At 39.5% G+C, this 18,431-nt stretch overlaps 2 protein-coding genes across 3 annotated transcripts; one reads left to right on the top strand and one right to left on the bottom strand.

The window, feature by feature from the left end:
• The first annotated feature begins 35 nt into the window (after positions 1-35).
• On the top strand, positions 36-13,626 carry LOC144061201 (protein NDRG3-like). 2 transcript variants are annotated; one of them, XM_077581417.1, is made up of 16 exons: positions 36-197; positions 2,113-2,192; positions 2,270-2,302; positions 6,062-6,167; positions 6,243-6,363; positions 6,472-6,534; positions 8,243-8,303; positions 8,388-8,474; positions 8,552-8,608; positions 8,705-8,808; positions 8,911-8,976; positions 9,049-9,100; positions 9,199-9,246; positions 11,192-11,227; positions 11,325-11,376; positions 11,867-13,626. In XM_077581417.1, exons 2-16 carry the CDS (start codon positions 2,136-2,138, stop codon positions 11,998-12,000), a joined length of 1,077 nt encoding a protein of 358 aa, XP_077437543.1. In that variant the 5' UTR covers positions 36-197; positions 2,113-2,135; the 3' UTR covers positions 12,001-13,626. The 2 variants fall into 2 exon arrangements, with proteins under 2 accessions (XP_077437543.1, XP_077437552.1); XM_077581426.1 differs by lacking the exon at positions 6,472-6,534.
• Positions 13,627-13,694: 68 nt separating this feature from the next.
• rfc2 (replication factor C (activator 1) 2) lies at positions 13,695-17,499 on the bottom strand. Its single transcript, XM_077581438.1, has 6 exons — positions 15,306-17,499; positions 14,978-15,083; positions 14,810-14,911; positions 14,359-14,617; positions 14,014-14,274; positions 13,695-13,906 (listed from the first exon to the last, which is right to left on the bottom strand). The coding sequence occupies exons 1-6, from the start codon at positions 15,538-15,540 to the stop codon at positions 13,796-13,798; spliced, it is 1,074 nt and encodes a 357-aa protein (XP_077437564.1). The 5' UTR covers positions 15,541-17,499; the 3' UTR covers positions 13,695-13,795.
• Positions 17,500-18,431: the final 932 nt, after the last annotated feature.

Here is an 18,431-nt window from a genome sequence, read left to right as displayed (position 1 = left end):
CCACCCCCCGCCCTCGCCATTTCCTGCCTGGCAGCCTGCCCCTGCCCGCGTATCTCTCGCACACGCACACTTTGCTCATCTTCGGAGCTGAGGAGACCCACAGCAAGCTCACTTGCGCTCCGAACGGATCTCTCGTCGCTTCCCCGTTCGGCCTTCCTCCCTCCTCTCGCTCGTTTAACTCCACTACGCGCTTTACGGTGAGTTAAAATCACGGAAAGGTTCACATCTTGACCGAGTTGCCGCAGATAATTAGCTTCAAGCTAACTAGTCGTGAGCGTGAGGCGTGTGCGTGCTCGTCGTGTGTGTGCGTGTGCATGCGCGTTTGTGTGTGATAGGGAGAAATGAAACGGTTCCCATGGCAACGGTTGCTGTGCAGCAGCAATCTGACTGGAGCACACTTCATCAGACTCGAGCTCATTAGATCTGCTGACGTTAGTTCAGAAAAACGCGCACAGACACGCATATTACTCCGAAATTGATTGTTGATTAGTTTTTTATTTTTTATTTTTTTTTAAAGCTGTTAGTTAAAAAAAAAAGCTTTATTAATACAATTCAACACAACTTTACATTCTCGAACATACGAACTTGTCTTGCAAAGATACCTGACAAACTTTTTGTTCATTTTAAAGATGGTACAATACAAGAAAATAATAATAATAATAAAATAGACATTTCACAAGAAAACAGGTCAACAATCTTTGGATATTACACAAATGAAGCATCATAGGAGAAAATCATCCAAGAGATTTGACAATTTACTGCTTTTCTTATTGTTGATTAATTTTATAGCTTTGAAAATGGATTTCAATTCCAGAAGGAAAAAATCTGGCGTAAGACTTGGAATTTTTTGTTTGTGAATAAAAAACTTAAATAACAAAATTAAATACATATTCAAAATGATTGTCTTCTGTGTTACTATAGTAGCAAAATACATTTTTTCGATTGAGATCGTAAGGGATTTTAGAGGTTTTAAAGAAGAAAGACACTAAATCACGCCAAAATTGTTTCATGATCACATAGTAATAAATGAGATGCTGTTTCAACTTTGTTTTCACAAAAAGCACAAAGGTTGCTAATATCGACAAATTTATGTATTATACAGAATATTAAGATGTACAGGGTGTCCATAAAGTCTCTTTACCATTTCAAAAATGTATTAAAAATGCAATTGATTAGATATTTTATTTCGATTTGTTCTATTGTATTCAGCGTTTATTAAAAAAAAAAAAAAATTTTACCTCTTTTTATACACTTCTACATGGGCACCATTAGTTGCACAAAGCACATCAAGACGGTACTTGATTTCTTGCCATGTTCGCTGTAGCATAGCCTCATCAATTATGGCAATGGCATCAGTAATCCTTTGCTTAAGGTCAGTAATGATAAACACTGTGTGTTTTTTTAAACACTGAATACAATAGAACAAATCTGAATAAAATATTTAATCAATTGCATTTTTAATAATTTTTTTAAATGGTAAAGACACTTTATGGACACCCTGTATTACTTCGGTTTTATTAGTAATACAATATTTATAAGGTAAAAGCCACACCCTTTTCCAATTTATATCTGTAATTTTAGAATCCCAGAAAAACTTTCCTCTAGGCACCATTTTGTTCTTTCTTTTTGTAGAATCTGGTGTATATGTTTATTATTACATTTTGTGTCTGTTAATTCAATTCCATCAAGCTTCAGAACAGGAACTATTAAAACAGTTTATCATATTTTAAATGCTTCGCCATAAGTTGAATCAGGCCATTAGGAAACAGCACGCACTACTAAATTAAAGGTCTTGAAAGGAATTGGAAATGTATGTACAGACATGAATTCTAAAGCTGTTAATTCATTCGTTCATCAACCGATGACGTGACGTCACCTATCCTATCCATCCCATGGAAACCTCTGCAACGTCCTGGCAATATTATTGCAATCAATTAGGGCTGAGCGGATCAAATGTTGAAATCTTTTGCACAGGAATCTGATTTGCTTGTTTAATCAATAAAAAACAATACATGACAATGATTTTGTGTTTTTTAAGTCCCCTCAAATTATTCATTAAAATGATGTGACAATAGATATTTAATATACATGCAAAATATGAACTGTTCTCAGGCGAGCAATAAGGCAGTCACGCGATGGAGGAACTTCACGACGTCCAGCTGACAGAGATCAAACCCCTGCTGACGACACAGGTGAGGGAACACGCAGCTCCGGTTGGACTTCCTCTTTCACTGCTCCTGGTGAGTCACATTTTTGTCTCTCTTCCCAGAATGGCAGCAACCTGCAGGACTTCAACTGTCAGGTAAATTGTCGTCTCAAATGTCCCAGTAATCTCATTACAACTTTAGGGTTGCAATGTGATGGGAAATTTCCGGATGGTTTACAGTAAATTACCATAGGGGGATTTTTGTAAATATTGATGGTCATTTAATGATAAGGTATAATTTCCATGCAGTATGTACATTTTGGTTTGTCATAAACAGATATCCATGCATAATAATACAGTTAAAAGGCATGGCATTTCAAGAGATTTAATTGTAAGTAGAACTTTATCAAGTTTTAAGTAACTTATAGAATTTCTTCTTTTATTAACTCACATTAACTCCCCAAAACGTATAAATACGTTCTATTTCAAATATTACCATGCTCCTAAAGACATATTTATATGTTGTTGTTTTTTTTGGGGGGGGGTGCTAAAGCATACACAAGGCTTTGATGCAGCCTCTGAACTGAAGAGAATGCTTGAAGCAATGGTAGTTATTACAAAAATGGCAAGCAGATGGCAGCAAAGTATAAGAGATCAAGGCATGGCATTTCAAGAGATTTAATTGTAAGTAGAACTTTATCAAGTTTTAAGTAACTTTTCTAGAATTTCTTCTTTTATTAACTCACATTAACTCCCCAAAACATATAAATACGTTCTATTTTAAATATTACCATGCTCCTAAAGACATAGTTATATGTTGTTGTTTTTTTTTGGGGGGGGGGGTGCTAGAGCATACACAAGGCTTTGATGCAGCCTCTGAACTGAAGAGAATGCTTGAAGCAATGGTAGTTATTACAAAAACGGCAAGCAGATGGCAGCAGAGTATAAGAGATCAACCAGGGCCATGTTGCAAAAAGCTTTCCCCCCACTGTTTTAAACAGATTTGTGAATAATGTTCATATTAGCTATTTTGTAATACTAATTGCTGCAAAACAGAAACAGATATAAACAGAGATGAGAGAAGAGACTGTAATCTTTATTTTGGTAGGTTCTATGTTTTTATAGTAATAAAACACAATGTTCTGTGGGCCTTGCAAAATAAGTCAAAATCCAGTAAAACAGCCTGGAGCGAAGGGGGTTGCTTAAGTGAAAATGTCTGGGAGTCAATGAGTTGACCCTTCAAATCCGAAACTATCGGCGGCGACAGGACAACACACTTGTTTTCAAATCAATGTAATTCCTGAACCGCTAGCGCTAGCAACGTAATTCCAACGGCTTCTGAAAGCAGAGAGCTTTACGTGGATATCACATACATTACGGTAGCTAGCAGATTGTCACGTGTGGAGGAGGGGGAAGCGCTGTGACAGGAGATGACGAATGCCATACAAATTAACGTATCCACGGAACCATTTGCGCTCGTAACGTATCTGAAAGCGGAGGAACGGAGCTTTACGTCGAGAGAAACCCCCCCTAAAAACAATAAAAACAGGTGGACTGCTATGATAATAGTACTAAGAGGGTTAAAGAAAAAAAAATAGGAATGGTGAATTAAGTATAAAATCTACTCGTCGCCTCCCCTTATATTATTTGATTGTTTATTTTACAATTAAAAAAAGAAAAAATATATATATTAAGTAACACATTTTTGAAGAAAAAAAACAGCTTAATGAATGTAACAAATATTCCATTGGTCACCCCTCATGGCTATGAAAAATCCAGGAAAATACTCGAGAGTCTGCGAGGACGGAGGTTGAAGAGGACTCATTACTTGGCAACAAAGGAACGGAATCAGGCATGGCAATGATGATGAAGAAGAACATCAGCATGGCATCTACGTCAGCTGCCTTTCAGGACCTCCAAACATGCGTCTGCAGACGGAGTAAGGTTACAACCCAGTTAGATCTGAAAATACATTTCAGAACTGCTTAAAGGAGACAAGGTCGGAACCTCGTGTAGGCCACTGTCTTCTGAGAGAAAGGTCAAGTAGTGTATAAAGCTCAGTGGGAACGTTCAACCCACAGTCCAAGGAGCATCAATATCCCAATGATTTGGGGAGACTGAATGGAAATGGAAATCTGGCACTTAACCAATCAGAACGTACTTCCAAGATGTGGAATTCTGCAAAAGATGACCAGCATATTTTGTTAATTACTAAAAGCGGGCAAAATGGCAGGGTGTAACCATCTCGTCACCAGTCTTCACTACGGCGATGGTGGTGATCATTGAGCCTTCCAAATGGATTCAAGGAAGAAAATGTCTGCAGAGGGCAACCGGGCTCCTGAAGAGGACAGGCCTAGCGACAAATAGCAAAGCGGCAACTTGATGAGGATCAAGAGGAAAGACTTCAACGTGGCTGTGAGATAACTGCTGAAGAAGAAAAACACAGGGGGGCACGTCTGAGACGTCAGGCGTCGCCATTGAGCTCCAAATATCGGAAAACTCGGGATGACCCCAATTATTTTTTCACACCTCTCCCACACACGACATTAAGCAAGAAGCTGTTCTGATTGTTAGAGAGATTGTACATCAAGTTAGAGAGATTGTACATCAAGTCTTTCAAGATCTATATTCTCATTTTAATTGTATTCATAATTTAGCCAGCATTAATAAATCAGTTATTTAATACAATAAGAACGTGCCATACTACACAGCTCTATCTAGTGCAGACTGAGAGTGAAAATAGCAGCTGACTCTGCTGTGTGGGAGTCGCCTCCAAAAAAAGCTTCCAGAGGACTCGATGTTCGACATCGGCCAAATACGCCAACAAGAGGCCTGGCTTCTTCTTTCTGCTGTGGTGCAGAGTCTTTATTAAAGGAGACATGGTTTTCCAAGAAGAAACCGCCAAGTGTTCAAAGTCCGAATTGTTCAACCTCCGAAACATTTTTCATATAGGAAATGATGTAAATGCAATTAATCCGTTCCCAAGCTCCATATGTATACTATATATATATATATATATATATATATATAAATTATATATATATATATATATATATATATATATGAGGAAGTGTTTTTTTATTTGTTGTTTAAAAAATGGCCAATATATATATTTTTTGTGAATGAACACATTTGGTTTTTAAATATGAGAAATTTTTATTTATTTTTTTAGAAGTTTGTTTTATTCGAAAATGAATGTTTTTCCAAATCATGAACAAATAAAACATTTTATTTATTTTTTAATACAATTTTTTTTTAGGCATATTATTATTATTTTTTTTCATGACTGGCAGGTGGATGGTCACTCCTGACACAACTACAGTATTTGATAGAGAAGTAACGATATCCAAACATCACGATACGATGTTACCATAATATGAAGCTCACGATACGATAATTATCACGATATTGTGGGAAGGTTGGCGATACAGTCAAAATATTGCAAAAAAAAAGCTCATATCAAAAAAATGCCACAATATTGTGCTTTTGTACACAACAGCAACGCATATAAACAAACTACAATCTCTAATAACTCATAATATTGAGGCACTTACTTTCTAATGCACGCACACATTGAGTTCCTCCACACACAAGCATATTACATCTTACAATTAGTATGGATTTTAGAAGGGCCAAAACATGCCTTGTGAAAATTAAACTGCACTAAAAAACTAGCCACCAGAGGGTGCTAGAACTGCACAAATGGAAATCAACCTGACTTTATGAACAGATGTGCTGCTTTTAGTATCGTGACACGACGACGGCGATATAGTGTGGCAGTTTTAATATCGTGATATCACGATTTTGCCGTTATCGTCCCTAGTACACAACACAGTAAAATAATAAATTTTCCAAAATATGCCCCCTTTTAATGTTTGTTTGATCAATATGTGTGCACACTTTTTTGTTGCCCAGGAGTATGATGTGGAGACGACTCACTGTGCACTTCATGTGACCATGAGAGGTGTCGCCAAGGGCAACCGACCCACCATCCTCACCTACCATGACCTCGGACTCAACCGTGAGCACACACATAGTCAAACATGTAGAGTATGTGCATATTGTATGACTAAATGCTAACTTGATGTGTTTGTAGACAAGTCGTGCTTTAACAGCCTGTTCAACTACGAGGACATGCAGGAAGTGACTCAGCACTTCTCCGTTTTGCACGTGGACGCTCCAGGACAACAGGAGAATGCGCCCACGTTCCCCAATGGGTAACACACATGCACAAACACAAACATCCCTACAACCGTACGTTTTAAAACACCAATTTTAGGGGGGATTCCTAAATGAATGCAACTAGTTTTGGTTTGTGTATTCAGCTACCAGTATCCATCTATGGATGAGCTGGCTGCCATGTTACCATCAGTCCTCACGCAGCTTCAGTAAGTCAGTCTACTCTTCACGCGCATGTACATTGTGCTCCCTGTTTATCACGTTCCAGACCCCTCTGCAGTAGGAGAAAAAAAGCGATATGGAGAGAATACATTTAAAAAAAAAAATTGTTTCTTGTTATAGGTTTACATTGAAACTTACTTTTAAACTTATGTTACAGACGTTAAAGTAATTATAGGCAAGGCAGATTTATTTATATATTGCTTTTCATACACAAGTTAACTCATAATTAACTCATTCACTCCCAGCAATTTTCACAGAAGCAACCCCCTTCACTCCCATCTGTTTTACTGGATTTTGACTGATTTTGCAAAGGCCCACAAAATATTGTGTTCTATTGCTATAAAAACATGGAATCTATCAGAAGAAAGATTAGAGTCTCTTCTTTCACCAGGAAAAAAATGTATTGTTCTATCTGTTTCAGTTTTGCAGCAATTAGCATTACGATATTAGGGATGTAACGATAACTGCAATATCGTGATATCACGATATTGAAACTGCCACAATATATCGTTGTAGTTATGTCACGATGTTAAAAGCAGCACCCTCTGGTGGCTAGTTTTTTTTTTTTTTACTAGAGTTTAATGTTCATAAGGCATGTTTTGGCTCTTCTATGTTTGAAATCCACGCTAATGGTCAGATGTAGGGGAACGTAATATGCTTGTGAATCGAGTCAATATGTGGAGGAACTCAATGTATGCGTGCATTAGCAAGTAAGTCCCTCAAAATTAAGTGTTATTAGAGATTGTAGGTTGTTTATATGCATTGCCGTTATGTACAAAAGCACAATATTGTGACCTTTTTTTTAGGTTTAGCTTTTTTTGTATCGCCAACCTCCACGCAATATCGTGATCATTATCGTATCGTGACCTTCATATCGTTATATCGTATCGTGATGTTTGGATATCGTTACATCCCTATACAATATAGCTACGTTTCATCATTATTCACAAATCAGTTTAGAACTGTGGGTAAATTAGCTTTTTGCAACATGGCTCTGGTTGATCTCTTATACTCTGCTGCCACCTGCTGGCCGTTTTTGTAATAACTACCATTGCTTCAACCATGCTCATCAGTTCAGAGGCTGCTTCAAAGCCTTCTCTATGTTCTCGCATAAAAAAACAAACATAAAATACGTCTTTGGGAGCATGATAATATATAAAATACAACATATTTATGTTTTTGGGAGCAAATAAGTTAAAAATACAACATTTAAAGGCTTTAAAAACAAAGACATTTTAAAGCAAAGTAAAGAAATAGAAAGTAGCTCACTAAAATTGCTAAAGGAACGTACAGTGCCAGAACAGTTTGGGATTTTTTTTTAAAATAGAAATACTTAAAAAGATGAAATGGCATAGCTTTTAACATGGATTTCTTCAGTTCTGTTGGCATCTTATTCCATTTGTGTGCAGCATATCAGCAAAATGCTGATGCACCATGTTTGCTTTAAACTCTGCTTCACGAATAGTTCCGTGCCCGCAGTCCTCAGAGCCCTACTGGGTTCATATTCAGTTAGCATTTCTTGAACGTATTCGGGACCTAGACCCGTAGCATAATTGTACAATTATGACCTCTTCTACAGCTGACTGGGAGCCCTCGGAAGCCTTTTAGAATGGAATATAATGTTGTGATCTGCTTGTTCAGGTCAGAGTTTTTCTTGTTGATGTTACTTAATTCATGTTGCACGCGTGTGCTCAGCATAAAGAGCGTGATCGGCATCGGGGTCGGCGCCGGAGCCTACATCCTCACCAAACTTGCTGTGAGTGATTCCATCGCTAGGCTAATAACCATGGTGGACAAAAGTATTGGGACACCCGTTTGATGGTGGTGATTGTCGTTCCAGTTGAATGAGCCCAGTCTGGTGGAGGGCTTAGTTCTGATTAATATTGACCCCTGCGCCAAGGGCTGGATGGACTGGGCCGTATCCAAGGTCTGACACACTGAAACACACACACACATGTACACTTTTTTTTTTATGTGCATGTTTTTACACTAAACACTAAACAGCTGAGCGGATGGACCAGCAACCTGGTGGACATCATCATGGCACACCATTTCAGCACTGTGAGCACACACACACACACACACACACACACAAGCTCAGCAGACGCTTTTCATGCCTCATTAAGATGTTTTGTGCATGTGTGTGTGTGTGTGTAGGATGAGTTAACAGAGAACAAAGAGCTGATCCAGACTTACAGGCTACACATCTCTCAGGACATTCCACTGGACAACTTGGCATTGTTTTACTGCAGCTACGATAGGTGATTTGTCCTGTGTGTGTGTGTTTGTGTTCATTTTTTCCTACACTACATTATGGGTTAGCAAGACAAACAAACAAAATACATGTCTGTGTTTGTTTGTAGCCGGACAGAGTTGCAGATGGAGCGCCCCGTGCCCGGTTTGAACGACGAGACAGTCAACACGCTCAGGTAGCGACTGTTTGTGTTTTTTGTTGTTGTTGTTTATCTTCTGACGTGTGTCTGTTTGCGTGTATGTGTCAGGTGTCCTGCCCTGCTGGTAGTTGGAGATACTTCACCTGCTGTCGATGCTGTGGTCAGTTTCTTAGCTGCTGCCATGATCGCCAATCACTGTGTGTTTTTATGTCGTGACCTGTGCATTGTGTGTGTCTGTATCCACTTTTCTTCATACAGGTGGAGTGTAATTCCAGACTGAATCCAACCAAGACTACCCTGCTCAAGGTACCTGACAGTCTAGATTTGGCAGATGTTTTTCATTGAAATTGGCTCCAGTGCACACACACACATTGGGGTTTTGTTTTCACTTAACTCATTCAAACCCCAAAACATGTAAATACGTTTTTTTAATGCTTTGACCATCAATCCCAAAACATTTTTTTTAGTGCAAGAGCATACAGAAGGCTTTGTTGCGGCTTCTGACATGAAGAGGTGGCTTAAAGCAGTGGTAGTTATTACAAAAAAATGGCCAGCAGGTGGTAGCAGAATATAAGAGATCAGCCAGGGCCGTGTTGCAACAAGCACTTTTTCCCAGTGTTTTCACAAGGAATGTAAATAATGATGAAACTTATATTCTAATGCTAATTTCTGCAATTCGCAAATAGATATAATTAAATATACTTTTTTTCTGATGAAAGAAGAGATTCTAATCTTTATTTTGGAATGTTCCATGTTTTTATAGCAATAGAACACAATATTCTGTGGGCCTTGCAAAAATCAGTCAAAATCCAGTAAAACAACCGGGAGCGAAGGGGGTTGCTTCAGTGAAAATGGCTGGGAGTGAATGAGTTAAACAGTCAAAACTTGGCCCGGAATTTAGTGCCAATCTGAAGATTTTCCAAAACATTAGATCCATCATTTGCATGTAAACAGAAAAATTTTATGAGCCATTTTGTCTTTGAGCAGATTTATTTATATTCACCCATATTATCACATTTTTACCAATTCCAATAACATGTCTATGACATGTATTTGCCAAAATACACAAAAGATTTTTAAAAAAATGTAGACCACCATTTACACACTCTATTTGCCTTGTTGAAATTTTCTCAAACAAATGAGACAACTCCAGATCCACCGCTGAGTATGGCTTTTGTAACCATAACATCTGGGGGCGGAGCTAGGGTGTTTCACGAGGCTCGAAGTGACTTGTTCTCTAACAGATAAACAGATCAAAAGGAGTTAGTAAAGTCCAAACATCATTTGTATTTTCCCTTGTGGAGTCGACACTTCATCACTAAAGCCCTCGTTTCCACCGACGGTATCTACCCTACTCTACTCGACTCTGCTCTGCTCTACTTGGCTCTACATCAAAAATATTCGAATGAATATTGCAGCAACCAGAAGACTGCATTCAATAATGTTAAAAAGGTTTGCACCTCCTCAAAAGTCCAAGCATTAATCCGTTTGGAAGCCATTGTTGTCCTCTCTTCATCGTTAATGGCAGCTGTTTTCCCGGGGTGGTGGTTTGCGCAGCTGCACATTGATGACGACATGTCTTGAACCAATCATTGGCCTCCAAAATAATTTTGTCACAATTTGGAACTGGGCTACTTTTTTTAGAATCGCAAAGGAGCAGGTACCAGAAAAAGCGAGTAGAGTAGAGTAGGGCCGGGTAGATTTGTTGGTGGAGATGGGGCTTTTGCAGAGTAGAGTAGATACCAGCGGTGGAAACGAGGCTTAAGACGCCCAATTCTACTTATTAATTATTGTAGTAGATCCGTGCATGGTGTAGTCAGCGGACACATCTATACGAATTGCCACCTCTCCCATTTTGACAACTTTGCTGAGCATGCGCCGTATATCAGAAGCTATTGCTGATAATGTTGCGAATATGTGCTCACACCGCAGCTCTGCTTACCTTTTGACTTTGACATGATAGGTCCTCCGTGTAGGGCTTCATCAAGTCATGGGTTCAGAAACTGTGGGGTTGAATATTACTGTATATGAAGTAGCCCCCGTTCTGACATCACAGTGGGGCGAAATTGAAAAGGTGATAGACAAATATCAAAAGATTGACGTAAGCGTTTAATAGGAGGAACCTAACTGTTTGTATACAAGCGATTATAAAGTCAATTTTACCTGACCACTTGAAAGAAGTTCATTGTGTGCTGTTGGCAACCTTGAAATGTCTCGTGTAGTGTGGTGTAATTCCCAGTCTTTCCTCTAGATGGCAGACTGTGGAGGACTTCCACAAGTGGTGCAGGTAAGTCTCTCCTTTTATCCTCTGACTATTAGCCCACTATTTGTGTCAGTTTTTTTTTTCTGTGAATTTAGTAATTGTTGCTGTTTTTCCCCTTCAGCCTGGAAAACTGTCAGAGGCCTTCAAGTATTTTGTGCAGGGGATGGGCTACAGTGAGTAAACCCATTTATCACTTCCTGTTCTAGTTTGTTCTATCTGTATGTTTGGCTATCATACAAATCAGCCAATCAGGTCCCAGGATTTTATTCTGATAGCTGATTACTCAGCTGATTATTTTGGAAAATATATAATGAATAAAGTAACTTATTTTGGGTTCCTTAATGCTTTCAACAAAGACGTGAATTATAGGCAGGACAATTGATTGTTTTGCAATACTTGGTCCTATAGTATTTGTTTAACCTTAGACTTTGTTTAACTTTGTTTAACAGAGAGGAATTTTCAAATACAAAAACGTGCCAAAAAAGCACAAACTGATGAATTTAGCTTAATGCACCTTAATCTCATTTTAATTAATCTCAATGTTTTTATTTTTTTATTTTTGAACGTACAATAAATAGAGTTGTGACCTTTGCTCTGGAACGAAATTAAATTCATAAGTCAATATACCTCTGTATTGATCTAAACTTGTTTATACCCCACCAGTGCCCACAGCCGGCATGACCCGCTTGGTTCGCTCCAGGACTCACTCGGCCTCCAGCGTGGGCTCCAGCGACGGCGTCCGGACACGCAGTTCCACCAACACACTCCCAGAAGGCGGAGCGTCCACCAGCCCCTAACCCCTAAGGGTCCCAATCACCTCCCTCTTCTCCCCCTCCAACGCAGACTTCTTACCTCCCGCCGGGAAGCAGCCCTACAGTTTAGCCGTCGTTGTCGTTTGCGTCCCTCTCCCGTTAGCCGAGCGAATTCTCCGAATGAGGCGGAGGCAAAGGCGGCGGGCGGCCTCGACTCGCTCCCTCCCTCCAGCCCTGCGGTCGCCGTGGTGATGCTGTAGATGGCGTTCACGTGAGGTGTTGTTTTTTTTATTCAATGGCAGCTTGTTCTATCATAGCTTCAATTTCTTGCCAATCTATTTGTTATTTTTTATTTCAGCCGTGTGAATGCCTTTGTGGAATTGCTGATTTTAGTCATTATTCTTGCCACAAATAAGTTGTCTTGCCTGAAAAGTGATGAAATTGATTTGTGATGAGAATGCAGTGTTTCCCAAACCTTATTGAGCTGATACACATATTTTACATTAGATAAAACTCGCTGCACACCAAGAAAATAAAATGTCACAAAAAAGTATGTATACTGAAAAAAAAAGATCTCTTCTCGCTTTACGCAGAAATTAAATTCTGTCTGTCTTGTGGAAGAAAACGAGCTCAGCCTGTGACTATACATCACTGGCATACATAGATGAACAAAAATCTGATTTTGTGAGTAAAAATGTTCCGTCATTTGATAATTTGATGAGCATTCTTATTGCACTTTTATGGTGGTCCTAAACATTGGGATACTTTGGGGGGGGGGGAGAAAAATCACGCAAATTAAGTCTTAAGGAACATTACACAAAATTTAATAGGATTTTGTTTTAGAGAAGACAATTTGCCAGTATATTACTAGGATTGTAGTTGCAATCCAGTTCATGTAAACATCAGCCCAAAACTTTTACACAAGTTACCTTTTTCAATAACCTTATTTGCTATTCAGTTGTGTGAGGTGATGCTAGCATGTCTAAAAGTGTACATTACAAGGCACGTTGTTTATTTTTTTCCCTCTTTTTGAAATGTTTCTGTCTTGTTTGGCGAGACAACCAGGCATGCTGCTTGTGGCATGAAAATAGTCCAGTGGGTGCCGTCTCGTGAGTTGTTCAGCCGGTGACATCAAAAGGATTTGGGCATCTGAGGCTCACAAGTTTGTAATGTGTGAGGGATGGATGACGGATTGATTATCTGTGAACACATTGTGTTGGCTGGTTTGGTTTCTGTAGTTTACCAGTGTTTCCCAACTTCCAGTGAGCCAAAGCACATATTTTACTTAAATAATATTATGGCACACCACCACACTAAATGTCACAAAAAGTAATACTTAAATATAAGAGTGAATTATATACTGTCTGCTGTCTTAGTGGATAAGCATTTAATTGTTCTGCCCGACACCACACATGGCCGTTACAAATAGACGAGAATGACTAATATAAGTAAATTGCCCTTAAGTATACCTGATGTGATTGGAATCACTGGTTTACCACAGCAAACTTATTTTAATGTTTTGGGGCAATACTTTCCCCTAGTGGACCAATTGGGAAGTCCCCAAAGATTTTGTTTACCAAGTAGTTGTGCTGTATAAATTTGTCTTTGTTACAACTTTGCAGATTTGTACTGAGTAAAATGTTGGGACTTAAATAATAAAAGTTGACGTGATGTGTCGCTTCTGTCTCAAAACATCCAGCAGGGAAACATTAAATTAACCAAACACTTTATTACGAGTATAGAAGTTGAATTTTATTTCTTGAAGGCTACAAAACAATATTCATTGTGTTAAAAGTCAAATGATTTATTCCAGGTGGTCTGGCTAATTTCCTCAGCGTCCCTAGCATGCAGTAGGGGGCGCCGTTTTACGGCAAAGACGAGCCACCAGTCCAGCCATTTGCAGAAGTGAGTTAACACCCTCGATGATACGCATGTGTGTGTACCCAATCTCCTGAAAGAAAGAAAAAAAATCGCCACCGCCCATGGGTGTCACTTTTCAGATGAGAAAGACTGCAGATTAGTGTCTTTATGCGTCACAATTTTTGGTTTGCATCTCACCTTAATGAACTCCAGTTTGAGGTACTCTGCCATCTGGTAGGTCTTACACACTCTGAAGATGTTCCCGATGATGTCCTCCGGTGAGTAACCCAGTGACCAAAGCTGCTCCACCACTTTGTACGCCTCGTCCATGTTTCCATTCACGCAGTGTCCCAGCATGCCCTTCACTAGCAGGGGGTGCGGCTCGTCGCATACCTTGAATACGTTCTCGCTGTTGATGTAGCCGAAGCCCGAGTTGGTGGACTGCAGGTTGTTCAGCGCCTAGCCACACGCAAACAGGAAGTAAAAAGTGTGGGCCAGAAAAAAAACATATGAGAAGAAACATGTCGGTGCAGGAGTCCTCACCTGCCGCATGTCTCCCTGTGCGGTGAAGATGACCGCCTCCAGGCCATCGTCAGACACAGACAGCCGCTCCTTCTCTACCACTTGGTGCAACCGCGCCAGGATCTGGCCGTCGGTCAGTTTGGAGTAGCGTAGAACGGCGCAGCGTGACTGGATTGGTTCGATGATTTTGTCGGAGGCGTTGCAGGCCAGGGCGAAGCGTGTCGTCTTGGAGTAGATCTCCATGATCCTCCTCAATGCCTGCTGAGCTCCGTCAGTCATACTGGAGGAGATGTCAAAGTTGGGAGTAGACAAAAAGTAACAACTGTACTGCCTTGGTTTGTTACCAAGAAGGTCCATTTGGTCTAGTGTAAACACTGAAAAGTGCCATTTTTAATTCCTGCTTCGAAAAGTGATTGCAGGTGTGTAAGGAAAATACAAGTAGCCAACGTCATCCTCCATTCCCTTATCTCACCTGTCAGCTTCATCCAGGATGATGATCTTGTGTCGTCCTTTGGGTAGCGTCACCTTCTGCTGGGCGAACATTTTGATCTTGTTCCTCACCACATCGATGCCCCTGCGCACACCAAAGCGTCACAACCATAAAATCAAAACGCAACTAACGAAAAAAAAGTGATCTCACCTGTCATTTGAGGCATTGAGCTCCAGCACGGCGTCCTTCATGGAGGCACCAAGCAGAGCTCGGGCCAAACACAGGATGCTGGTTGTCTTTCCAGTTCCGGGGGGACCTGAATCATCAACATCAGAGCGGTTAGCCCTTGACAGTAACTTTATTTATTTGTGATCCGCTATCTCTGACATAAAATAACAATTTGTTCACAATTTAAAAGCGTTATTGCATGTCTGTGAATCCTGTAACATCCTCAATTCGTTTGACACTTTACACATTCAAATTACGGCATACATTCGAATCATTAATGTATATTGCGCTTTAGTGTCTCCATGCTGACCTGCAATGATGATGTTTGGGACGTTTCCCTCACGGGCGAACACCGCCAGGCGGCTCACTGTGTCCTCGTTGCCCACGATCTCGTTCAGCTTCACCGGCCTGTATTTCTCCACCCAGGGCAGCTCGTAGGAGACGGAGCTCGTGCTGCTCCCCTCCCCGGCCTCCGTGTCTGGCTTATGTGTGCCTTCTGCGGCTGTCTTCTTTTCGCTCGGCGCCTCCGTCATTTCCACGTCCATGATAGCCACTTTCCACAACAACTTTGTTCCCGCTCCGGAAATGAGTAAGTAAGGTCCATTCCCATTGGCTGAGGTCCTAGCCACAACTTTCGCTTGCCGGTCTCGCGATATTTAGATGAAAACACGACGTCGGTATCACCAATCGGCAGGTTTAGATGATTACTTTTCAATTATTTGTATTAGTGTACAAAATGATACGTATTTTTTTATTCCCCTGATTTACTGAATTATTAATGCTCTTTTAGAAACACTGCAGAGAATATATTTTTACGAGGAAACCATTTTTTAAATGAAAATGATCGGACTCAAAAATGAGTATGACGTATTTTCGACATTTTTATTTGTATTCAACATACAGTAGTTACCCAGGGGGCAAAGTAAAAAAAACAAAAAAAACGACACAAAATGTTGTCAACGGTTTTGCACCACAAATGTCTAGGACCTTCAAGGATCATAACCTAGGTGGTTAACTAGCTACTGGAAACCTGCAGGAGTCAAAAACACTCTTTTTGGGATATGTTCCTGGCGAAATTATGTAAATGCAAATATTTAGATACTACAATTGCATAAGTTGTCCTACAACTTTCACATTTGGCAGATAATGTTTTTACACATAGAGACATGCAGGAAAAAAACGATTCTTGGGCTTGCTGAAACTCTGTTATAAGATATCACCCTCAACATCCCCAAAAAAAGTATCTTGGCCTAACATATTCTCTTCAAAATTATTATTTTCCAATACTTTAGATGATGAATATCTATGCCTAATTTGTATATACCACCTTAATTAAGTTTCTATTTGAGTGCAAGATGGTCAGCTGGAAAGTTAAAGGGTGGGTCAACAATGCAACCCCTATTGTGGGAAAAAAAGAGTAAATTATACTGTCATGATCACTATTCTATTTTAGATTGACTTTTTTTAAAATAGTTCATGCTAGACAAAGACACATTTAAGAGATATTGCCTTGCCACTGAAATATGAGCCTGATTTCCTGTGGCCCGTACACGTCTTCCCTGCACTTGGAAGACGGCGCTACGTCGGTTACTTACGTCAGTTCCTACCGGTTTATGAGACCTTTTCCTGTATCCTTCAAAATAAAAGTATCAACTATATTATAATAGCACAATAAAACAACGCAATACAAAAATGCAAAAACTAAAATAATAGCAGGGTCAATTTTTTTCCTGCAATTTGGCGCCCCCTCCACTAGATGGCGCCCTAGGGGACCGCCTAGTTTGCCTATGCCCTGGTGGCAAGAGTTGTGAAGACCAAAGCACCAACAATACAAAGTGATACGTCAAAGACAGTCTGCTAAATACCTACACGTTATTACCCACATGACAGTTTATAAAAGCCATCAATGCTCGTCAAGATGAAGTCTTTCAAAGTCTGCACCATGATTCTACAGTATGTCAGAGAAATGCACCAAAGTGGCACCCAAAATGTCATAATTGCTAAATAAATGAAAAGAGCTACCAATATTATGAGAATAGACTTTCATCTCATGTGAGTGCACAAGCATCAGATTTGGCTGATCCAGGATCTAGCTCCTCATGTCAGGAATTTTTTTTTTGAGGTGAAATCCAAGAAACTGGGTAAAGATGACACATTATTGAGACTGATTGGGCAAAGTCATGATATGATTGCCAATGATATAGCCTATCATAAACCATGCATGAACAACTTCCAAGGCTCTGGAAAGCCAAGGCTTAACCTGCATGCTGTTGCATTTACTCGCCTCAAGGAAGAACTTTTCAATGATAAATCAGGATTTCTATTGAAATCTGTGCACAAATAGTACAGGGAAATTCTGAGGGAGCTTGGTATAAAAAATGTGGAGGAATACCAAACCAATTCTTGACTCATCAAGCCATTTTCAAAAGTAAAAAGATAACATTTTGTCTATAATTAATGTGATAACTTCATTATTTTTCACTTGTTGTCGACTGAAGATGACATCACATGTGCTGAGGCAACAGGTGACAACCAATCATGGCTCAGTTTGCTGACCAAACCCAGAATACAGGTGGGCCGTGATTGGTCGTTACCTATTTCCCCAGCACAGGTGATGTCATCTTCAGTCGACAGCAAGTGGAGAAATTGTTTTTTAAAGGTATTAATTGTACATGAAAAATAATTAAGTTATCAAATGTATTCTGGACAAAATATTAACTTTTTATTAAAACACATTTAATCAGACATGTGGTTCAGGTTTCATGTGTGCATCAGGTGTACCCCTTGGTAATGCCCTAGAGAAGCTGATTAGACGAGAAGCAGATCATATGAAGGATGATAAATATTATGTATTGTGGAAAGCTGCAAAGTTTCTTCGTGTAGATTGTATGAACTGCATTAGACAAATTCGTTAGGAACACTCAACTTAGACGCTTAAATGCTGATTTGCAAAAATGATAGCATGGTATTAAGTTGCCAGTCCTAGGTAAATTTTACTCAATTTAGTTTGATTACAATACAGATAAGCCAGAAAAGTTGTGCAAATGTGACAATATTTGTTTACATTATGAGTCATTTGCATATTTAAACACTATATTTCCAAAAACGTGTAATTAAAAAAAGTCTTAAACTAAGATATCCAACTGGGCATATTTAATGGCAATATCTATTAGTTGTTTTGTTGTGGTTGTCGTTTTTACCCTACTCACCTGAGTCGTATGTTTATTTGAGGGCAAGGTGGTTTATTTGGAACCATCCTGTAGTTTTCCAGTAAATAGTTGACTGGATTTTCCACTCAGGTTGTAATCGGTGAGGGTCCTAGATATCATTTCTGGTGCAAAACCTCTTACAACATTCCATGTTTGTTTTCAATTTTGGCCATACAGTAGAAGTAGACTTTTGGCCACAGCAAGTGCAATATTCAAGATAGAAAGGC

This window comes from Vanacampus margaritifer, chromosome 1, assembly GCF_051991255.1.
Source record: "Vanacampus margaritifer isolate UIUO_Vmar chromosome 1, RoL_Vmar_1.0, whole genome shotgun sequence".
In the NCBI taxonomy this organism is placed as follows: Eukaryota; Metazoa; Chordata; class Actinopteri; order Syngnathiformes; family Syngnathidae; genus Vanacampus; species Vanacampus margaritifer.
This window is presented reverse-complemented; position numbering and strand designations above follow the sequence as displayed.